At 50.9% G+C, this 23,460-nt stretch overlaps 1 protein-coding gene and 1 non-coding gene across 16 annotated transcripts in view; both read right to left on the bottom strand.

Moving 5' to 3' along the window:
* MED24 (mediator complex subunit 24) overlaps positions 1–23,460 on the bottom strand; it is a 35,929-nt gene that overhangs the window by 3,440 nt on the left and 9,029 nt on the right. For 4 of the 15 annotated variants that reach the window (XM_034941937.3, XM_055101068.2, XM_055101069.2 and 1 more), the window contains exons 4-22: positions 13,574–13,612; positions 13,180–13,253; positions 12,575–12,807; positions 12,374–12,430; positions 10,804–10,915; positions 10,515–10,665; positions 10,108–10,221; positions 9,502–9,549; positions 9,015–9,097; positions 8,636–8,722; positions 7,221–7,332; positions 6,299–6,441; positions 5,383–5,420; positions 4,857–4,939; positions 4,329–4,507; positions 4,120–4,219; positions 3,629–3,804; positions 591–855; positions 105–286 (exon numbers count right to left, since the gene is read on the bottom strand). In XM_034941937.3, coding sequence (XP_034797828.1) covers positions 105–286; positions 591–855; positions 3,629–3,804; positions 4,120–4,219; positions 4,329–4,507; positions 4,857–4,939; positions 5,383–5,420; positions 6,299–6,441; positions 7,221–7,332; positions 8,636–8,722; positions 9,015–9,097; positions 9,502–9,549; positions 10,108–10,221; positions 10,515–10,665; positions 10,804–10,915; positions 12,374–12,430; positions 12,575–12,807; positions 13,180–13,253; positions 13,574–13,612 — 2,276 coding nt within the window. Of the gene's footprint in view, positions 1–104; positions 287–590; positions 856–3,628; positions 3,805–4,119; positions 4,220–4,328; positions 4,508–4,856; positions 4,940–5,382; positions 5,421–6,298; positions 6,478–7,220; positions 7,333–8,635; positions 8,723–9,014; positions 9,098–9,501; positions 9,550–10,107; positions 10,222–10,514; positions 10,666–10,803; positions 10,916–12,373; positions 12,431–12,574; positions 12,808–13,179; positions 13,254–13,573; positions 13,613–23,460 lie in introns of all 15 variants that reach the window. The other 11 variants (XM_063599060.1, XM_063599062.1, XM_063599061.1 and 8 more) reach the window with 3 other exon arrangements.
* On the bottom strand, positions 5,016–5,119 carry LOC112437693 (small nucleolar RNA SNORD124). Its single transcript, XR_003026245.1, has one exon. It is a non-coding gene; the product is annotated as a small nucleolar RNA SNORD124 (small nucleolar RNA).

Here is a 23,460-nt window from a genome sequence, read left to right as displayed (position 1 = left end):
TGTCTGACTGGGCTCCCCAAAGCCCAGTCTCCCAGGGTGGCACCAGGCGAGGGGTGCCTGACCCTGGGTGGCCGGAGCAGGGCAAGCTCTGAAGAGAATCTTACTTGGCAAGAGCAGTGCCCGGGGGGTCCATGAGGCTGTGCCACTTGGAGGAGTCAGTGAGCAGGCCAGGCAGGATGTGGCCCAGCAGGACCAGGGTCACTTGCTGCATGTCCAGGCAGAAGATGGAGTAGAGCAGCTCCACTGCCCGCAGCGTGTGCTCCTTCCGCGTCTCCTTCAGCAGCTCCTAGTGCGCAGGAAGGGGGGCAGTTCAGGAGCCAGGGGCCCAGGATCTGGGGCTCCTACACCCTGCCACCCCAGCATGGCTGTCCAGTAAGGCCCGCAGAGGGGGCCCCAGATGTTGCTCCGCCCCTCAGGCTGAATCCCAGTCTCTGGCCAGAGCTCCCCAAGGAGGCAACTCTGAGGCGAGGCATTCCGGGGAGGCCACCTGGCTCACGGCAGCCTCTCAGGGAAGCCTGGCAGACCAGGCCAGGTGTGGGGAGCCAGGGGACAGGACCCATGTCGGCCCACAGCCACTCCAGCCCAAGTACCTTAATCAGGTTGTTGCAGAACCAGTAGACGCCGCCCATGTGCAGCAGGGTGTCAAAGATGTGGATGGAGCGGCTGTCCACCCAGCCCTTCTCCAGCACCTTGGCAAAGATGTCCGTCAGCACCTCTTTGATGGGCCGCTTGGGGGGCAGCAGGTTCCAGTAGGGCATTGTGTCCACCCCGGTGGAGGGAAACTTGATCTGCGTGGCTGTCTGCTGCAGCACGTCGGCACACATGCGCTCCAGGATCGAGTTCATGATCACCACCCTGGGGGAGGGCCGAGAGGACCTGAGGCTCAGGTGCCACTGTAGGGTGGGGAGGGAGAGGAGGGAACACCCATGCCAGACTTTCCCTTGGACTTAGGTTACGGAAATCTCCCTGAGGCATTAACCCAGTTTTGCAGTGGGGGGCTGGGGGACGGTATACCCCGGGGTGACCTGGCCCCTGCTCTGCTCCTGGCAGGTCTCTCACCTGCAGGACACAAAGCCTATAAATAGGGACTGGGGAGGGGCTTTCCTCCCCCTGGCCATTCCAGCCAGATATTCACATTTTCTTTTATTCTCCAACTTCCCCCATCCCCCAGGCCTGGGCCCTGCCAACCTGCCACATAAATAAACACAATCACTTCCCCCTAGGCTGAGTGCTTGGGGGTCTCCGCCCAGCCCTGGCCTCCTCCCAAAGTAAACTGTTCCTTCCAGGAGAGGCCCAAGGGCTGCCCCACAGGACTCTTCCCGGCCCCTGGTAGCTGGGCAGATAGAAGTGTATATCCAGGAATTTTCTCATGGAAAGAGGCTTCGGAAGTGAATACAGACCCGGGCCGAGTGCTGACTGTTCCTGGAATGCAGGGTGGCTCTGGGAAAGTTGCTATGACTTTTAGAGCCACTTTTCCCACCTGCACAATGGAGCCACAGACTTCTCACTACCCCTTACCCAGATAGGATTTAGGGTGCTTAGAATGGGTTACACCAGAGCAAAAGCTCCCTACTTGGTAGGGCGGGGGGGGAAGGTGGTGGAGAAATGAGAGAAGAAAGGAAAAAAGAAGGAGGCAAGGGGAAAACGAGATGTGCTTTTCCAGACCGTCCAAACCTCATTCAGCTCAATGCTTCCCCTTCTCCCTATTAAGACATCCTCAGGCCCGGTGCGGTGGCTCATGCCTATAATCCCAGCACTTCGGGAGGCTGAGGCGGGAAGATCACCTGAAATCAGGAGTTCGAGACCAGCCTGGCCAACATGGTGAAACCCCATCTCTACCAAAAATACAAAAATTAGCCAGGTGTGGTGGCACATGCCTGTAATCCCGGCTACTCAGGAGGCTGAGGCAGGAGAATCTCTTGAACCCAGGAGGCGGAGACTGCAGTGAGCCTAGATAGTGCCACAGCACTCCAGCCTGGGCGACAGAGCGAAACGCCGTCTCAAAAATAAGTACATAAATAAATAAATAAAGACATCCTCAACGTTGCCATAAAGACATGGCAACACCCAAAACGTATTAGCTGGTAAACACCCATGTTCACAGCAGCACTATTCACTATAGCCCAAAGGTGGAAGCAACTGAAGTGTCCACTGACAGAGGAGGGATCAAGATGTGGTATAGCCACACAATAGAGGTTTTTTTTTGTTTTTGTTTTGTTTTTTGAGACAGAGTCTCACTCTTTCACCCAGGCTGGAGTGCAGTGGCACGATCTCGGCTCACTGCAACCTCCGCTTCCTGGGTTCAAGCGATTCTCCTGTCTCAGCCTCCCAAGTAGCTGGGATTGCAGGCGCCTGCCACCACTCCCTGCTCATTTTTGTATTTTTAGTAAGGCCAAGGTTTCACCATGTTGGTCAGGCTGGCCTTAAACTCCTGACCTCAAGTGAGCCACCCACCTCAGCCTCCCAAAGTGCTAGGATTGCAGGCGTGAGCCACCACGCCCGGCCCACAACAGAGTATTATTCAGCCTTAAAAAGGAAGGAATTCCTGTCACGTGCTACTACATGGATGAGCTTTGAGGACATCATGCTGAGTGAAGTCAGTGAGTCACGAAAAGGCAAGGACTGTATGATTCCAGTTAAATGAGGCATCTAAAAAGTAGTCAAATTCAGCAGGGCACGGTGGGTCACGCCTGTAATCCCAGCACTTTGGGAGTCCACGGTGAGAGGATCACTCAAGGCCAGGAGTTCAAGACCTGGCAATATAGTGAGACCCTGTCTCTACAAAGACTAGAAAAATTAGCCGGCTGTGGGCCTGCAGTCCCAGCTACTCGGGAGGCTGAGGCGAGAGGATCACTTGAGCCCAGGAATTTGAGGTTGCAGTGAGACTCACTCTGATCTGGGCAAGGGTAAGACCTTGTCTCAACAACAGCAACAAAAAAAGCATAAAGTAGTCAAATTCCTAGACACACAAAGTAAAATGGTAGTTACCAGGAGCTGGAGGGAGGGGAAAATGGGAAGCTGTTGTTCAGTGGGTATGGAGTTTCAGAGATGCAAGAAAGTTCTGGAGACCTGTTACACAACAGTGTGAATATACTTAACACTACCGAACAGTACACTTAAACATGGCTAAGATGGCAAATCTTATGTGTTTTTTACAATTAAAAAAAGCAAACAACTTATTGGTTGGGTGAATGAACTCAATGTAGCTGGTCACCAGGGAAGTCCTCGAAGCCCCTGAAGAGCCAGGGCAGGAAACTGTCCTAAGAGGTAACTGAGGGTGGGGCACGTCCTGTAAAATCTACAGACAGGTTCCTAGCTCCTAGACAGTCACACAGCTTTGTTCTTTTGGGAGCTAGTTGTCTAGAACTTGAGTCTCTGCGGGCAGACCCTATTTAGGGTCTGCATTTCTGACAACACAGCAGGTGCTGGCATATAAACGCTTCTGCCACAGAGACACAGTACATGTTTGCTGAGTCAGATGCGTGAATGCATGAATAGGAAAGTGAGTGAGTGAGTGATCAAGTAGCGTGTTTGTGAAGGTCAGAAAAGAGAGGGGTGCTTGTTACTGGATGTGCTGACTTCTCACAACACACTTGAAGGGTCTGAGAAGGGAAGGCGGGTTACCGACCTCTCATTGTAGAACTGCAGGGTGTTCTCACTAAACAGTGGCCCTGCCAGCTGGCGGATCATCTGCAGCGACTTCTCACGCTCATCCAGCCCCAGCATCCGGACGTGGGCCACAAGCCAAGCCACAGCACACACCGCCAGACTGCATACCTTCCCTTTGATGTTATCAGTGATTTTCTAGGGGAGACGGAAAGGTGATGGGCTACCATCTATCTCCCTTTCTTGAGCCAACATCACCTTCTCAGCCTCTGCGGGCAGCTAAGTGCAGCGGGTGGAGTCCCGGGCCACATTCCACACCTCTCTCCACAAGTTTGATCTTCCCAGAGCTACCTGGGCCAGAGGGAGTAGCTAAGACAACGATTACACAAAATATCAATATCAAAACATGAGCTCCTGGATTAAAGGTCTTCTTGCCCTTACGAAATATAACAAGTCATCACTGGCTGGCTCTGTGTCTCAGGGGAGCAAAGGCTGCTGGGAAGGCGGGGCTACCTGGATGGACTCGAAGGCCAGGACCCCATTCTCCCAGGCATTGAGGATTTCCAAGATGGCGGCTGAGATGCTGAGACAGGCCTCATGCCACTTCATCTGCCTGCGGGTGTGCAGAGAAGTCAGCACAGGGGAGCAGGGAACGGGCTCAGGGAGCGGGTCTTGACCCTGCCCCCACCGCCACCCTTGGAGTGGGCGCCCGGGCCACTGACACTAGCTTCATCTCCGAGGAGTTGTTGAGCAGGGCCACCAGGGACTCCACTTTGGTGGAGTCGGGGCGGAAGCAGGGGTGGTCAGGGTTCAGGATCTTGCCCTCCTCAGGCATGCAGGTCTGCATCCAGGTCTCGAAGAAGGGCACCTCAGCTCCTGTGCGCGACTCGGACAGAATCACCTGGGAAAGGGGAAGGGGGGCACCAGCCGAGTGGGGAGGGCGCGGCGCCTGCCAGCGCTGGACCTGGGGCTGCACTGTTTCCCGCCAGGCTGCTGCTCCAGCCCAGCCCAAAGACTGGGGACGAACTGGTCTAAGGGAGCCAGACGGGGGCAATGCTGCCACCTAGTGGTCAATGTGAACATAGGGCTGAAGGTGCCTCTACGGACTCCAGCCCGGGTGGGCACCTGGTTTCTGAGGCCCACAGAACTAACTGGCTGAGAGGCTGCGGGGGGCGCAGGCAGTGAGGTGGGGAGAGTTCCGGGTTACCTCCTTCCCTTGAGCCCCCATCCCGGTCGCTCCCCTCTCTCACCTCTGAACCATAGGTCTGGGCCACATGGCACAGCATGAGGAAAGAGATGTCAAACAGCAGGGCCCGGACGGAGGCCGGTTTGGCTGTGGAAGGACGGGAAGGCTGAGCTCCTAGACGAGGGCAGGGGGGAGCCCGTGTCTGGGTTGACAGGGATCGGGATTTGCCTCTAGGAAGGTCAGGGACCAAGTGGCTCCTTCAAAGCTCTGAGGCTCAGAATCCTTTTCTTGAGTCTCAACTGGAACATCATCCCTTCCTTGAGACCAAAGACCCCCAGCACCCTCTCCTGGCATACCTAACCAAGTCGTAAAGGGATGAGGGGGGGAAGGAGACACAGGGATGGTCTGGGAAGAATCCTTTTCCAGCATTATCCACTTTCAAGCTCTGTGGAAGCTTCCATTGGTCATGGCTCTGAGGAGGGAGCACAGCCTCCCCCTGTTGAGCTGGGGAGCCCTCCTCCCTCCCACACTCTCCCGCCACACCCCTCCTCAGGGCCCACTGGGCCTGCGGATGCACAGGGCTGACTTACTGCTTTCTTCGCTGCCATAGGTTGTGAATTCATTCAAACTGAAAGGAATGGAGACAGGTGGCATTGACCAGGGCATGAGCTGAGCAGTAGCTGGGCGCTGGGGCTAGACATGTTCAGAGAGCGATAGCTAGAGTCTGAGTTACTGGTTAAACTTAAAATGAGACACATTGCTACAGAAAAAAGGTTTTTGTGGTTTTTGTTTTTTGTTTTTTGTTTTTTTTTTTGAGACAGAGTCTCGCTCTGTCACCCACGCTGGAGTGCAGTGGCACAATCTCAGCTCACTGCAACCTCCGCCTCCGTTCAAGCAATTCTTCTGCCTCAGTCTCCCAAGTAGCTGGGATTACAGGTGCCCGCCACCACACCCAGCTAATTTTTTGTATTTTTAGTAGAGACAGGGTTTCACCAAGTTGGCCAGGCTGGTCTTGAACTCCTGACCTCAGGTGATCTGCCCACCTTGGCCTCCCTAAGTGCTAGGATTACAGGCGTGAGCCACCGCACCCGGCCAGAAGGATTTTTATTGTTAGAAGATTTCCAAGGCCTAGAGAATGGCTCACTGAATGGAACCATGTTCTATATATGTCAAATTCCAGGGCAACCAAAAAAGGCAACAGAATTTGAGAGCCCCTTATTAATAACTGGGCATACTTGGAATTCCTCCATGCCCAATGTTCAACACCTCAACCCTTACCCTCATCTCTTTACCAAACATGTCCACTCCATCCTCAGCTGAAGAGAAAGGAACACTTAGGTCGTGAGAACAGGCCCTTCCTCCAAGATCTCCAGCCAGGATGCTCTGCCTAGGCCCGTGGGTCTCTGGATGAGACCCAGACCCAGGCACCTGACTCCTACCCTGCTACCTCCTCCCAACGCGCGGCCTCCCTGCACGCCCTGGGGTCAGGGGCTTGGCCTTCCTCACTTGATGAATTTCCGGGCGAAGGATTTCAGCTTTCCAGTGGCGGCGGCGGCAGCCAGCAGCAAGTCCAGACTCTTCCCGGACAGCATGTGGCCCAGGACTCCCAGCAGTCCCTCCGGTGACTTAGAGTGGTCTGCATCCATCGTCTGGGGACAGGACAGGAAATCAAGTCCTGAAGAACACTGAAGACCCCCCACCCAAGATACAGCCTAGCCACATTTTCTCTCTTCACAACCTGGAACGTAATCTACATCTTTCTGACTTCAATCTGGAAAATCATTCCTAAAACCCACCCTTGCTCTCCGATCCATCCCTCTCATCTACACTGGCATGCAGGTGGTAAGGTTGGAGTGGGCAAGGTCACGGCTAGGATCTTCTCTGTCCTTTCCTTTTTTAGACGGAGTCTCGCTCTATCGCCGAGGCTGGAGTGCAGTGGTGCGATCTTGGCTCACTGCAACCTCTGCCCCCCGGGGTTCAGCGATTCTCCTGCCTCAGCCTCCCAAGTAACTGGGATTACAGGCATGCACCACCACACCCAGTGAATTTTGTGTTTTTAGTAGAGATTGGGTTTCACCACGTTGGCCAAGCTGGTCTCAAACTCCTGACCTCAAGGGATCTTCCCACCTCAGCCTCCCAAAATGCTGGGATTACAGGCGTGAGCCACCGCACCCACGTCTCTGTTGTTTCCATGTGAGATGGCCTAAGTGAAAGCGCCTACTGCAGTGCCTGGTGTACAAATGAAGCTCCCACGGGTTAGCATTCAGTGGTAGCTGCCCTTGCCTCCCCTTTCACTACCTCCAAAGCAACTATGTATAAAAGCTAAAGGAGACAGAGGTCTGTGGCCTCTGTTTATTTATCTGCAAGCAGATGGAGCACTGGAAAGAAGAAAGAGAAGACTGTGGTGGCCAGGGAAGGGCACACTCACCTTGAGGATGTTTGTGACAGTGGGCTCCGCCCGGAGGATCAGCTGGATGTTGGGCTGGATGTTGGCATTCTCTCCCGATTTCTGCTGGGGTGCGTGCTCTCGGTCCGCTTTGCTGTGGACATCACCAGTTGGCCAAGGAAGGGAAGAGGAATGAAGAGAAATTCTTGACACGTTCCCTCGTTCAAGCCCGGAAGGAAATGCACAGAGGAGGTGGGAAGCATGTAAGAACCTCCGAGGTTGGGGTGAAGTTTATGGAAGCATAGTCAATGTTGCAATCACTGATTTAGCATTAGTCTTTTTTTTTGAGACAGGTCTCACTCTGTTGCCCAGGCTGGAGTACAGTGGCACGATCTCGGCTCACTGCAGCCTCTGCCTCCAGAGTAGCTGGGCGCTCACCACCACGCCTGGCTACTTTTTTGTATTTTTAGTAGAGACGGGGTTTCACCATGTTCTACTGGTCTCAAACTCCTGACCTCAGGTGATCCGCCCACCTTGGCCTCCCAAAGTCCTGGGATTACAAGTGAGCCAGCACACCTGGCAATTTATCATTAGTCTTTTTTTTTTTTTGAGACAGAGTCTCACTCTGTCACCCAGGCTGGAATGCAGTGGCGCGATCTCAGCTCAGTACAACCTCTGCTTTCCGGGTTCAAGTGATTCTCCTGCCTCAGCCTCCTGAGTAGCTGGAATTACAGGTGCATACCATCGCGCCTGATTAATTTTTGTATTTTTAGTAGAGATGGGGTTTCACCACGTTGGCCAGGCTGGTCTCGAACTCCTGACCTCGTGATCCACCCGCCTTGGCCTCCCAAATGCTGGGATTACAGGTGTGAGCCACCGCACCTGGCCTATCATTAGTCTTAAATGCTCTGAAAGCACATTTAAGATTAAAGGAAGATGCAGGATTTTTATTTATTTATTTATTTTTTTTTTTTTGAGACAAGGTCTCACTCTATCGCCCAGGCTGGGGTGCAGTGGCATGATTTCGCCTCACCACAATCTCCGCCTCCTGGGTTCAAGCAATTCTCGTGCCTCAGCCTCCAGAGTAGCTGAGATTACAGGCACACACCACCACGCCCAGCTGATTTTTGTATTTTTAGTAGACATGGGGTTTTGCCATGTTGGGCAGGCTGGTCTTGAATTCCTGGCCTCCAAGTAATCCACCCGCCTCCAGCCTAGGATTTTTACTTTTATCACAAAGATGGGTATGAGTTAAAGAGCAGTGACTAAGAGTGTAAAACTCTGGTCTGAAGACATCTGTGCTTTCTTTTCCTTCCTGTTCCCTGTATCCCCAGGCACGGTCCCAGTCACTTGCAGCCCAAACTTTCGACAGGAGGTTGAAAGGCACGCAGCAGCCCTGCCGTAACAAGAGAGAGGTCAAGGGGCTCTTGGGGTAGCACAGGTGCGTTCACACTTACCGCTTAGCCATAAGGTTGTTGACGCTGGCCTCAGACAGAAGCCCCTGCTTGCCACATTCTTGGAGCAGGAAGTTTGTACAGTCACAGCTGTGAGGGAGAAAGATGCTGAGGGAACTGGGCACCTGGCTAGGATGGTGAGGGGTGGGAGTGGCAGGTCCCTGAGCAGCATCCTCCCTCTTTCAGGATGAGGAAAATCTGGAGTGCCTGAGGGACGGTAGAGGGGCTCTGGGGACTTGGCAACTGTGGGCTCCTATTTCCTGCCCCTGCCAAGGGGAGTGAACAAGGAGACCGAGTCCCCTGAGGCTTCTCTGGCACAGAGATCAGGGGAAGAGCCCAGAACACCTTCCAGTAGGGCGGGGGTGACCAGGGGAGCTCATACTTGCAGCGCTGGTCAGCTTTGTCCAACAAGGGGGTGAGCTTCAGCAGGAACTCAAAAGCACAGTTGACATCCTCAGTGAAGTCCTAGAAAGAGGCAGAAGTGTCCATCTGGTTTCCAGGGCCACCAGGCCCTGATCATCTCAGGCAACCTTGTCTGCTGGAGGCATCGGCCTGAGTTGCCTGGCTGCTTTCTGCCTGGAGCCTGGGTGTATGTTGTGGGTGCACGCAGACGCTGAAGCACACACACTGGCTGAAGCACACGTACACGCTGAAGCACACACACGCTGAAACACACACACTGAAGCACGCACACACTGAAGCACACGCACATGCTGAAGCATGCACATTGTGAAGCACGTGCACGCTGAGGTGTACACTCACATCCGGCTCTCTTCCACGCATGAGAACACTGCCCAGCTGGGGCCTGAAGGACCCTCCCCTTTGCCCTTGTTTCTGCTCCCATGCCTCCATCTCAATCCCCAACTCACCTTGTCTCCATGAGAGTACTTCTTCAACTTCACCAAAACTTGTGGAATCTAGGGGGTGAGGCAGGGGGAAAAACAGGAAGATCCATTTCTTTTCTCTTTCATCTACCCCTGAAGGCATCCCCCCGAACCCCTGCTCCAGGAAGAGAGACAGGAACACTCCTACCCTGGGAGTGAGAGCACACTTAGTGCTAAATGAGAAAGCCAATAGGTGCCCAGGCCCCTGATGCCCCCAGGCCTAGGCACAGGACACAAGCACCCTGCACCTCCGCTAGCTCAACAGAAAAAGATGCCATAAGCAAAAGTGGATCCCCAGCTTCAAGGAGGACTGGGGCCCCTTTCCCTGGCTCCCTTTACTGCCCTGCACCTATCTGTCTGATGACCAAGCTAAACTGCACCTCTGTGGTAAGAAACAACGGAGTCTGCCAAATGGGCTAAATATAGCCCTGGCACTTTCAGAGAAAATGATCAATGGGAACTTGCACTGGAATACCTGGCAGGCTGGGCCCAGTGCCCGCAGGGAGGAACACAGGGCAAAGGTCCAGGGTGCCGCTGGTCTTGCTAAGAACCATTCCTAGACTGGCTCTGCCCCTCCCACGTCCCCAGTACCTTGAGGAAAGTGAAAGCTGTCCACTTGAGCTCCTCCGTACCCTCGGGAGACTCAATGAGCCCCACGAAGCAAGCTTTCCAGATCTCCAGGACAAAAAGTGGGGTGGGGATATGCTGTGGGAAGAGCCAAGGATGAGGCCTAAGAGGGTGCCCGTACCCCGTCACCCTTCTGTGGACTCTCAGGATTTGGCTGGGTCAGAGACTGCATGGCAGAGTCACTGCTCAGCTGTGTGCTGAGAACCAGGGGAGTAAGGTCCAATGACAGAAGTGTGCACGACTGGCACCCACTTTCCATCATAGAGCAGGAGAAACCCCACTTCTCCCAGGGAGAACCAGAAGAATCCTCCCTCCTGCCCCCAACAGGCTGGCCCGCCTTGGAGAAGGGAGAGCCACTCGGCCCCTCCCACCTGCATGCGCTTCACCATCGTCAGCTGCTCCACCAGGGACTGCGTCTCGCCTGTCAGGTTCATGGTGCCCTCGAGCAGGATCACGGCATGGACAGTGGGGAAGCCGGTCTTGTGCATCTGCTCCGCATGCACAGACAGCATCGTGGGGATGCTGAGGGGTCACAAACACAGGGGACAGTGTTTGGGGGGCCAAAGGTGAAGGCGGAGAGGATGGCACGGGTGCCACATCTTCCTACCCCAGGGCGTGTCCTCCCTCTCCCTTCACCACCATCTCCCAGGGAGCCGGTACCTCCTAATGAGGGTGCCACACTGCTCGGCCTGACTCCGGAGCTGCGGGTTGCTGAGATTGGCCAGGATCTCTCCAAGTTTCAAGAGAGAATGCTCGATGGCAGTCCAAGAAGCTGGCAGAGGGAAGGAAGTACAGAAACATGATGGGAAACAGGAGAGAAGGAGCGCCTGGCCCTGAACTCCTCAATTTTGGCACCCCCTCCGGCACACGAAACCACACAGGAAGGCTTCCCCTGAGGACGACAGGGAGGGAGGGGCCTGAGGGCAGCATGCACTGTTTCCAGAAGGGGGGTGGGCACCTAGAGCTGGAAACCCCAGAGACCATTCCCAAAAGCCTGATTTCCAGGGGACACAGCCAGCTGACTTCAGAAGGTATGGCATCACACAGGCTCAGGAGAGAGAGGCAGAGGGAGGCCAGAATCCAGTGGCTGGAACAGGGAGGGCGGCCACAAATCACTCGAGGAGTGGGCGGATCCCAAAGTCCAGTCTTGCAGAGGCTGTCACTCTCCTCTGGGGGAACTGGGTCCCTAAATGGCTTTCTCATTCTCAACCACTCCCTCATCTAGGCATTGCGTTTGCTGCCCTCCCCTGCTGAAGGCCTCTCACACACTCTCTCAAACTCCCACCATGCTCTAAGCTTCTGTTCAAGCCCCAGTTCCTTTAGCAACTCACCCGACTGGTCTAACTCACTGTTCTCTCCTTAATGCCCACACTCATGGTCTAAGCCATATTGGTTAGCACTGAATTATAAGTTACTTATCCTAGTTACAATTCCAGAGGGTCAAATGATGAATAATGGCACCAACTAGCCCATTAACCTCCATGGAGCATAAAAGGGGGAAAAAAAAGACAAGACCTGAGATCCATTAAAATTCAGTATTCATCCGATTTTCAGCCAATAAACATTTATCAAGGGCCCAAGGTAGGGAAGAGGCTGTCAACACAGTCCATTTTTATATAAAGATTGTCTTTTTGGACTTTTCACAGGCAGTAAAACATACTTGGGGAAGAAATAAATATACTAGTCCTAAAACAAGCTCTCCAACCAGGTCCTGAAGCCTCGGGAGTAGCCCATTCCAGCATTCTTGTTCCTGGAGAACAAGAGATCTGTAGGTGGTCCCAAGCCACTTGGGCTTCAAGGAGCAAGACTATGGCCTTAGGACCCCATTGCTGGAAATACTGGCATCTTCCCTCCCGCCAGGTGATCTGTCTGTTCTCAGGCTCTGGAAAGTACCCAAACTTAACATCTGAACTTGAGTCAACAGGCATATGGTACAACAGGCCCAACAGCAGACAGGCACTGTGTTAAAAGGGGCATTTTAGGTAACATTCAAATACAAGAGTCATTTGCTTCCAAGCGATGAGTAACATGGAGACAAACACAATAATGGACACTGTGCTTGTCTTGTCCTCTAGTTTTTTCCTCGTCTGTGACGTACTAGTCTTGCTACCCACTAGCAGCTATGCTTGATGAGGGCAGGGACCCTGCCACATGCTCCTTTGGTAGCCCCCCACCCCCCACCCCCAGCACCTAGCACAGTGCTGGGCGTACAACAATGCTCAGTAAATACCTGTTGGTTGATTGGCTCGGGTGCCACCCTGCCCAAGTCCCTGGGATGTGTGCAATGCTTATGGGGAGAAAAAAAAGGAAGTGGGATGGTTTCAGATCCTCGTGGAAAGAGGTGGGATGGCATCCTGCCTCTCCCTTCTCAATTAAAGGACCGGCTATGGGAGCAGCGGCAGGTGGGGCTCAGGGGAATCAAGGGACATACAGGCCTCCTCTAGTTTGGCGATGTGCAGCAGGGCCCGGTTCTTGGTGCTGCTGAGGGTTTTCTCCAGGCGCTGAAGGCACATGGCAAGCTGCTTCTCCCCAGCGGCTGGAGTGCCGGCCTCCAGCCCCTCCCGGAGCCGCTCTGCAGAGGCTGCCGTGCAGCGCAGCAGCCAGTGGAGGGCGCTAAGAAGGGCTCGGCACAGTCCGATGCATTCCTCTGCTTTGCCGTGACAGCTACAGGGAAGGATGCAAAATCAGCCTCTATTCTTCCAATGGCTGAAATCCGACCCACATCAATGTTCCCCAGAGTCCCTGGCACTCCCCTACTAGGGACTAGGGCTGAGAAGCTCGCAAAGTCCTGGGGAAGATGCTTAGCCCCTTTGGCTTCTACTGAACAAGATTTCAAATGAGCTACTCCAGACAGAGAGGAGGCACTCTGTCCTAAGGGAGTAAGAAAAGGAGGGCACAGGTAAGTGTAGATGGGCAGGTGGGGAGAAAAAACATTGGAACCCGGAGTTGGTCTCGGTCTGTGTGCTAGGAGCTGCACCTCTGCACGAAGACAAGGCTGGAACATTGTATTGTGAGCCCCCTTACCACTGCCCTTACCTCAGACGGTCACAAAACATGTCCATGATGTCCAGCAACGCCTGGACACACAGGTCCCGAGAAAAGTCATCAAACTGTGGAAAGGACAGTGGAGATGCTACGGAATGCCTCCATCCACCCCCAGGTCTCACATGAGGCAGACAGTGCATTCAGGACTCCTGCTCCTCTCTCCTCCAACCCTGGGTTCCAGACTCAGCATCCTCAACACTGGACATTGGCTCCCAAGCACCAGCCCCTACTTGCCAGGATCCCCCTCCCATGGAAGTCCAGCAATGCCAGCCAGAGGCATCATGTGCTGCCTATCCAGCCTCACGGGTCACAGCATCAGGGCCGTCAAGGAGGTGGGGCCTTGTCTGTCATCCCCAATCTAGCTCCTGAGTGTCTACAGTCATACCTTACTGATGGCTGTGAGGACAGAAGAGTAGGACACCATCTGGAGAGAAGAAAGAAAGATAATCTTTAGACAACTAGTCTCCGACAGTTGAGAGGAACAAACACTAACTGATGCTTCAAGTTGCTGCAGCTCTCCTGAACCTCAACCCCTTCCACAGGCCCTCTTCAACCCAAGCAAGGAGAGGCAGTGTCACTGTGCACTGCCCTGTTCCTGCCTCTGTCAGACTTACTGCAAATGGTATCAGCATAAGCCCATCAAGAAGATGATTTTGGGGATGCTCAAAGGCTCCATGTTTCAGGCCAAGCATGGTGGCTCACGCCTGTAATCCCAAAACTTTGGGAGGCCGAGGCAGGCGGATCACGAGGTCAGGAGTTTGAGACCATCCTGCCCAACACGGTGAAACCCCGTCTCTACTAAAAATTAAAAATTAGCTGGGTGTGGTGGTGCGTGCCTGTAATCCCAGCTACTCAGGAGGCTGAGGTAGGAGAATTGCTTGAATCAGGGAGTTGGAGGTTGCAGTGAGTCGAGATTGTGCCACTGCAGTCCAGACTGGGAGCAGAGTGAGACTCTGTCTCAAAAAAAAAAAAAAAAAAAAAGCGCCTGCTACTCACTGTCCTCAATAAGCATGGGTTAACTGACGGCTAGTGGGCAGAAGCATGGGCAAGAGTGAAGCCATGTCACTGTATTCCTACAGCTTCCGGCAAGAACAGGGGTTTTAATGGGTAAGAACTAGAGACAAACAAACATTTCCTGCACTGAGCAGGTAGTACCTGCACCTTGAAACAGGGAGTGGCTGGGCGTGGTGGCTCACGTTTGTAATCCCAGTACTTTGGGAGGCTGAGGCAGGATTACCTGAGGTCAGGAGTTCAAGACTAGCCTGGCCAACATGGTGAAACCCTGTCTCTACTAAAAATACAAAAATTAGCTGGGCCTGGTGGCCTATGCCTGTAATCTCAGCTACTTGGGAGGCTGAGGCAGGAGAGCTGCTTGAGCCTGGGAGACGGATGTTGCAGTGAGCCGAAATCTTGCCACTGCACTCTAACCTGGGTGACAGAGTGAGACTCTGTCAAAAGAAAAGAAAGGGAGGGAGAGAGAGAGAAAGGGGGAAGGAAGGAAGGAAGGAAGGAAGGAAGGAAGGAAGGAAGGAAGGAAGGAAGGAAAGAAGAAGGAAAGAAGGAAAGAGTAAGTTTTACTGTACAAACTCTTATTTGTTCTCCAGAACTTACTCCCTAGGACCCATCCAGGACACCTTCCCTGATCAACCCCAACCTCCCCTACAAAGCTGAAACCCTTCCTCTGTGCTCCAAGTAATCACCTAAGGCTCATCATTACACGGCGGGTGCCTGCAGTCCCCACTAAATTAGAAGCTCCTTGAGGACAAGGATGCTTTTACTCAGTGACCACCACAAACTTGATGTTTGTAGAATGAATAAATAAAAACACCTTTAGCTCAGCATGTCTCAAACTAGCTTCCAAAGCTGCCCTACCCAATACAGAAATCACTAGCCCCATATGGTTATTTAAATTTAAATTAATTAAAGTTAAATAAAATTTGGCCGGGCGTGGTGGCTCACGCCTGTAATCCTAGCACTTTGGGAGGCCAAGGCGGGAGGATCATGAGGTCAAGAGATCAAGACCATCCTGGCTGACACGGTGAAACCCCGTCTCTACTAATAATACAAAAAATTAGCCGGGCATGGTGGCGGGTGCCTATAGTCCCAGCTACTAGGGAGGCTGAGGCAGGAGAATGGCGTGAACCTGGGAGGCAGAGCTTGCAGTGAGCCAAGATTGCGCCACTGCACTCTAGCGTGGGCGACAGAGCTAGACTCTGTCTCAAAAAAAAAAAAAGAAATGTCACACACATACCCTGAGCTTGTGTGTGACATAAATTTGAGAAACACTGGATTAAACATATAACGAGAACTTTACCACAGAACTTCTCAGAACCATGATATACTCGTATACAATGAGAATCTCTAAGAAGACTGACGATAAAACAAAGCAATATCCTTTAAACTTACTTGACCAAGGAATTTCATGTACCCAGGATTTCCAAAATACATTTTGGGAAATTCTACCTGAACAGTAAGTTCCCAGAGGACAGAGATGGTATTGAATTTATATCTGTTTCTCTAGCATCTAGCCCAAGAACTGATATACAATAGGTCCTCAGGAAGTTTTTATTGCTTTGAATAGATGAATTCTACTAACTAGTTGCCTTCTGGAAAAATCTTACCTTAAAATAAATTTCTGTTAGTAAAACCTATTCATCACCATCATAAGACTGGATATCTAGTTCAGCTGTCTCTGCTGGAGGAGTGGAAGCCTCCAAAGATTTAAGAAGAAAGCTGTCGGCCGGGTGCAGTCGCTCACGCCTGTAATCCCAGAACTTTGGGAGGCCAAGGAGGGTGGATCACGGGGTCAAGAGATCAAGACCATCCTGGCCAACATGGTGAAACTCCGTCTCTACTAAAAATACAAAAACTAGCCGGGCGTGGTGGCGCATGCCTGTAATCCCAGCTACTCAGGAGGCTGAGGCAGGAGAATCGCTTGAACCCAGGAGGCAGTGGTTGCAGAGAGCCAAGATCGCACCACTGCACTCCAGCCTGACGACAGAGCAAGACTCCATCTCAAAAAAAAAAAAAAAGGAGAGGAAGAAAGCCGTCTGCTCAATCACCTGGGTTTGGCAAACTTTCCATCCATGTGCAATTTCCCTCTCACCAAAATACACTGCTCTGTTCAGCCATCTTTCACTAGTACTCCTGGGTGAACAGGAGCAAAACACAGAGTGCTTAAATACCATCAGTGTTCAGAACCACCATACTGTGAGGCCAGGGCTAGTGTCTGATATCCATCAGAAAGCTGGGAGCCTGCCTGGGCAGGATGACCATAACGTTCCGGCGAGCGTTTTGTTTATTTATAACTGATGTCCCCATAGCGAGTGCTTGGCAAAGAACTGAACCTTGCGGGATACCAACCTGCAGGGGGAGCTGGATGTCCCCACTAAACACTGACCCTCAAATGCCGGGAGAGAAAACCCCAATTATGCATGTTCCGAGGGATGCCATTCGTCAAAATGAATTTATGGTCTTCACATTCTGAATTCTGTTCAGCAGATTTCTGCTAACTGTATCAATAAAGCACGGCTACTTCAGAGACCCAAAAATGCTTTCTACATGACGAACTGTTTTACACAGCAGGATCTGGCCTATTCAAGTCTTAATCATTCTATCACAGTAGAAGCTCTGAACCACCACAGGCCCCCAGGGCAGGAGACCCTCTGTGTGGCCACCACGCATGTGGCTAGCTCCACCTGACCCTGCAGCTGCTCTCAAATCCTCTCTGCTCTTCTGAATATTCAACACCCCAACTACTCCTAAGTGCCCTCTACTCGCATAACATTGGGCCAAAGAGCCTCTTGACTCTGAAGGAAGAATAAATTACTAATTTTGCACAGCACTTGAGAGGTCACAAAGGTCTTTCATATCTATTTACTTCTGTTACTTCAGCCTCTTTCTCTTTCTTCCCTTTCCCATCAGTGTTTACACATCTCAAGACTCTTCTATTGGTCTGTTTGTTGTTTGAGACAGGGTCTCGCTCTGTCACCCAGGCTGGAGTGCAGTGGTGCTCCCGGATTCAAGCAATCCTCCCACCTCAGCCTCCTAAGTAGCTGGGACTACAGGTGCACACCACCATGCTTAAATTTTTTTTTTTTTTTTTTTGAGATGGAGTCTTGCTCTCTCGCCCAGGCTGGAGTGCAGCGGTGAGATCTCAGCTCACCGCAAGCTCTGCCTCCCGAGTTCACACCATTCTCCTGCCTCAGCCTCCCGAGTAGCTGGGACTACAGGCACCCACCACCATGCCCGGCTAATTTTTTGTATTCTTAGTAGAAGCGGGGTTTCACCATGTTAGCCAGGATGGTCACGATCTCCTGATCTCGTGATCTGCCCACCTCGGCCTCCCAAAGTGCTGGGATTACAGGTGTGAGCCACCATGCCAGGCTAATTTTCTTTTTCTGAGACAGAGTCTCACTCTGTTGCCCAGGCTGGAGTGCAGTGGCACAATCTCGGCTCACTGCAACCTCTGCCTCCTGGGTTCAAGCGATTCTTCTGCCTCAGCCTCCCGAGTAGCTGGGACTACAGGCACGCGCCACCATGCCCGGCTAATTTTGGTATTTTTAGTAGAGATGGAGTTTCACTCTGTTGGCCAGGCTGGTCTCGAACTCCTGACCTCATGATCCACCTGCCTCGGCCTCCCAAAGTGCTGGGATTACAAGCGTGAGCCACTGTGCCCAGCTGCCTGACTTTCGTATTTTTTGCAGAGATGGGGTTTTGCCGTGTTGTCAAGGGTGGTCTCAAATTCCTGGTCAAGTGAGTTGCCCACCCACACTGGCCTCCCAAATTCCTGGGATTACAGGTATGAGCCTGGCCTAGATTCTTCTATTTTTAAAAGAGTTTCCTACACACCCCACACTTCCATTTAACCACCACCCCATCTCTGCTACTCTTCACACATATAAAAGTTTTTTTTTTTTAATTTTACTTTTTTCTTTTTTTTTTTGAGACAGATTCTCACTCTGTTGCCCAGGCTGGAGTGCAGCAGCACGATCTCGGCTCACTGCAACCTCCACCTCCCAGGTTCAAGCAATTCTCCTGCCTCAGCCACCTGAGTAGCTGGGATTACAGGCATGCGCCACCACATCCAGCTTATTTTTGTATTAGTAGAGACAGAGTTTCGCCATGTTGGCCAGGCTGGTCTTGAACTCCTGACCTCATGATCCACTCCCTTGGCCTCCCAAAGTGCTGGGATTACAGGTGTGAGCCACTGAACCCGGCCTTTTTAATTTTACTTTTTTAGTAGAGATAGGGTCTATGTTGTCTAGGCTGGGCTCAAACTCCTGGCCTCAAGTGATCCTCCTACCTCGGCCTCAAAAAGTGCTGGGATTACAGGTGTGAGCCACCACGCCCGGACCACATAAGAGTTTTCTACACTCCCTGGCTCTACCTGCACACCTTCTATTGACTATTCAACCCACTCCAATCACTTCTGTCCTGACCACTCTATGAATCTTCTCATTAAGGTCACTGACAAACTCTTCATGTTAAACCTAATGGATCCTTCTCTGTTCTGATCTTACCTGACTTCCCAGCAGCATCTGACCCCTTGAAACATTCCCTCACCCCTCAATCCTCTCTTGGCTTTTCTTGATAACACTCTCACTTTTCTTCCCTACTCTCTGGCCCCTTCTCTTCAGACTCCTATGAGGAATTATCCTCCTAAGTGTGTTCCTTAAATGAGATTGGTTCCTCAGGAAGTTGGGTTTAGTCACTTCTTTGCTCACTCTCCCTGCTGTCTCTGCACAATCTCATCCATGCCCATAGCTTTGATTACCATCAGTAGCTGGTGACTTCTAAACCAAAAGCTCCAGTCTAGAACTGTCGTTTTGAGTACCAGACACGTATGTTCAACTGCCTACCGAGTATCCTCTTTTTGATACCCCACAGTCTTCTTAAATTTAAAAGGCCAAGATCAAACATGTTATCCTCACCCACATCCCAACCCTACTCTGCTCTTCCACTGTCTCATGATCCATCAGCTATCTAATGTCCAAACCAGAAACCTAAGCGTTATCCTTGACCTCTTCTCCTCTCTCACTCTGCTCGTCCCATTAATCAAATTGTTTCAATGCCACTTCCTAAACTGTTCTTAAATTCATCATTTTTTTCTGCTGCCACTTCCCAATTTTGTGCTAGTATCATTTCTCGCCTGAATTACAGCAAGAGCCTAAATCAGGGGTTGGAAAACTACAGTCTGCAAGTCCAATTTGGCTCATCACTGTTTTTCTTAATCAAATTTTATTAGAACACAGCTATACCCATTTGTTTACAGATGGGCTATACCTATTTTTGAGCTATAATGACAGAATAGTGATGAGAGAGACTATTCAGTCTGCAAAGCTGAAAATACTTACTATCTGGGTCCTTTAAAGACAAAATATGCCAGACTCAATGATATCCCCATCTTCTGTCTTACCTCCCTCCAACTCGTTCTTCAAACTATAACCAGAGTGATCTTTTTAAAATTAATCCACAAATGTCCCTAATTAATCTACAAAGTCAAGGAAATCTGGATTAAAATATAATAGGATTTTTATGGTAACTTAACAAATTGATTCTAAAATTTGTCTGGAAATGAAATGTCTGAAAACAGCCAAAAAATTTTTGAAAAATAAAGAAACTAAGTGAAGATTTGTCCACCAAGGTATCAAAACATACTATAAAGCTCTAATAAAGTTCTGGTGCAACAAAAGAGAAAGAGGCCGGGCGCGGTGGCTCACGCCTGTAATCCCAGCACTTTCGGAGGCTGAGACAGATGGATTACGAGGTCGGGAGTTCAAGACCAGCCTGGCCAAGATGGTGAAACCCCATCTCTACTAAAAATACAAAAATTAGCTGTGCGTGGTGGTGGGCATCTATAATCCCAGCTACTTGGGAGGCTGAGGCAGAGAATTGCTTGATGCTTGAACCCAGGAGGAGGAGGTTGCAGTGAGCCGAGATCGCACCACTGCACTCCAGCCTGGAAGACAGAGTGATACTCCGTCTCAAAAAAAACAGAGAAAGATACCAATGAAATATACTAGGGTGTCAAAAAATGGACCCTTGTGTACAAGAGAATTTAAAATTTAAGATATGACAAAGAATGGCCTATTCAATAAAGACAGTTGAGCCATTATCCATCTATTTGAACAAATAATAAATGTGGATCCCATCCTCATACCACAATAAATTCTAAATGGATCAAACAAAGTAAATACAAAAAATAAAAGTCCAGTGTTGGCAGAAATTAGAGAATATATTTTTCATTTTATTATGTATGTATGTATTTATTTATTTTGAGATAGGATCTCACTCTGTCACACAGGCTAAAGTGTGATCTCAGCTCACTGCAACTGCGCCTCCGCGGTTCAAAGGATTCTGCTGCCTCAGCCTCCCGAGTAGCTGGGATTACAGATGTGCGCCACCATCAGCTAATTTTTATATTTTTAGTAGAGACAGGGTTTCATCATGTTGGCCAGACTAGTCTTGAACTCCTAACCTAAGGTGATCCGCCCACCTCGGCCTCCCAAAGTGCTGGGAGCCACCACACCCGGCCTGTTGTTAATAATGAGATTTTCCCTTCAGATTTCCCCTTCCCAGATCCCGTTGTCTCAGACTGATGGGATTTTCTCCACAGCCTCTTGACTGGCTCACCAATTGTTGTGCTGGGCCCCTATTCACTAGGGATGGCACCAGGTTCAAGAGGCTGAAGGGACCTGGAGACAGCAGATGACACATAGGGTTTTGCTAGGCGGAACTTATATGCAGGGACAGTCCAGGGGTGGTGGGCTGGACAGGAGAACCGCCTGTAATTTTTTTTCTTAGTATGCAGAAATTTTTTATGTTTTTGTTGTCAGTTTTATCCTTTTTTCCCCTTACTGGACTTTTGTCTTCCTTAAGGATTTTTCTGCTTCAAAGATTTAAATAAACCAGGCGCGGTGGCTCACGTCTGTAATCCCAGCACTTTGGGAGGCCGAGGCGGGCGGATCACGAGGTCAGGAGATCGAGACCATCCTGGCTAACACTTTCGTGAAACCCCATCTCTACTAAAAATACAAAAAATTAGCCGGGCGCAGTGGCGGGCGCCTGTAATCCCAGCTACTGAGGAGGCTGAGGGAGGAGAATGGCATGAACCCAGGAGGCGGAGCTTGCAGTGAACCCAGATACTGCCACTGCAGTCCGGCCTGGGCAGAAGAGCGAGACTCCATCTCAAAAAAAAAAAAAACAAAGATTTAAATATTAGGTTCGAGACCCGCCTGGCCAACATGGAGAAACCCTGTCTCTACTAAAAATACAAAGATTAGCCGGGCGTGGTGGCACCCGCCCATAGTCCCAGCTACTTGGAGGCTGAGGCAGGAGAATGGCTGGAACCGGGGAGGCTAAGGTTGCAATAAGCCGAGATCGCACAGCTGCACTCCAGTCTGGATGAAGGAGTGAGATTCTGTCTCACAAAAAAAAAAAAAGCCGTAACAAAAAAAAATAGAAAAATAGGCAAATTATATTTATTTGTGTATTTATGAATACATAAATTATATATTAATAAATACATAGGCCGGGCGCAGTGGCTTACACCTGTAATCCCAGCACTTTGGGAGTCCAAGGTGGGTGGACCACATGAGGTCAGGAGCTTGAGAACAGCCTCGCTAACATGGAGAATCCCCGTATCTACTAAAAATACAAAAATTAGCTGGGCATGGTGGCGCATGCCTGTAATCCCAGCTACTCGGGAGGCTGAGGCAGGAGAATTGCTTGAACCCGGGAGGCAGAGGTTGCAGTGAGCCAAGATTATGCCACTACACTCCAGCCTGGGCGACAGAGGGAGACTCCATCTCAAAAAAAAAAAGAAAGAAAAGAAAATGCACATTATAATATGATATAATTATTTGCCTCTGGAAAAAGTTTTAAAAGATTCTGGCCAGGCGCGGTGGCTCACGCCTATAATCTCAGCACTTTGGGAGGCCGAGGTGGGCGGATCACAAGGTCAGGAGATCGAGACCATCCTGGCTAACAAGATGAAATGCATCTCTACTAAAAATACAAAAATTAGCCAGGCGTGGTGGTGGGCACCTGTAGTCCCAGCCACTTGGGAGGCTGAGGCAGGAGAATGGCGTGAATCCAGGAGGTGCAGCTTGCAGTGAGCCAAGATTGCACCACTGCACTCCAGCCTGGGCGACACAGCGAGACTCCATCTCAAAAAAAAAAAAAAAAAAAAAAAAATTATATCCAGCGTTGGCAAAGGTATGGGGAAATACTGTCAGACATTACGGATGGGGTATAACCTAATCCAATCATTTTCAGGGGGAAATTTGCAGGATCTACTATAATTTAGTATGTGTATATTCTTCAAATCAGATATTCCATTGTGAGGTATCCACCCTAGAGAAATACTTCGAGATATGCAGACAGGTAGGTATAAGGATATTCAGTGAAACATTGATTATAACAGTAAAAAATTACAAACAACCTAAATTAAAGTACATATGGGCTGGGCCAGGCACAGTGGCTCAAGCCTGTGATCCCAGCACTTTGGGAGGCCGAGGCGGGCAGATCACTTGAGGTCAGGAGTTTGAGACCAGCCTGGCCAACATGATGAAACCCTGTCTCTACTAAAAATTAAAAAATGGGCCAGGTGTGGTGGTACATGCCTGTAATCCCAGCTACTTGGGAGGCTGAGGCAGGAGAATCACTTGAACCCAGCGGCGGGGACAGGAGGAGGTTGCAGTGAGCCAAGATCGTGCCACTGCTCTCCAGCCTCGGCGACAGAGCAAGACTTCATCTCAAAAAAAAAAAAAAAAGTACATATGGAATATTATGTAGCAGTGGTTTAGGGGTGAGCTCCATGGCTCACGCCTATAATCCCAACACTCTGGGAGGCCAAGGTGGGTAGATTGAGCTCAAGAGTTCAAGATGAGCCTGAGCAACATGGCGAAACCGTGTCTCTACACAAAATGCAAAAATTGGCTGGGTGTTTTGGTGCGCACCTGTAGTCCAAGCTACCTGGGGGGCTGAGGCAGGAGGATGGCTTGAGCCAAGGAAGTCAAAGCTGCAGTGAGCCACTATTGTGCCACTGCACTCCAGCCTGGGCAACAAAGCAAGGATCCTGACTCTACACATTTTGTTTTTTTTGAGACAGAGTCTCGCTCTGTCAACCAGGCTGGAGTACAGTGGTTCGATCTTGGCTCACTCCAACCTCCGCCTCCCGGGTTCAAGTGATTCTCCTGCCTCAGCCTCCCGAGTAGCTGGGACTACACGTGCATGCCACCACGCCCAGGTAATTTTTTGTATTTTTAG

The sequence above is a fragment of the Pan paniscus genome, chromosome 19, assembly GCF_029289425.2.
Source record: "Pan paniscus chromosome 19, NHGRI_mPanPan1-v2.0_pri, whole genome shotgun sequence".
Classification (NCBI taxonomy): domain Eukaryota; kingdom Metazoa; phylum Chordata; class Mammalia; order Primates; family Hominidae; genus Pan; species Pan paniscus.
Note: the sequence above shows the minus strand (reverse complement) of the source record. Positions and strands in the feature narration are given on the sequence as shown.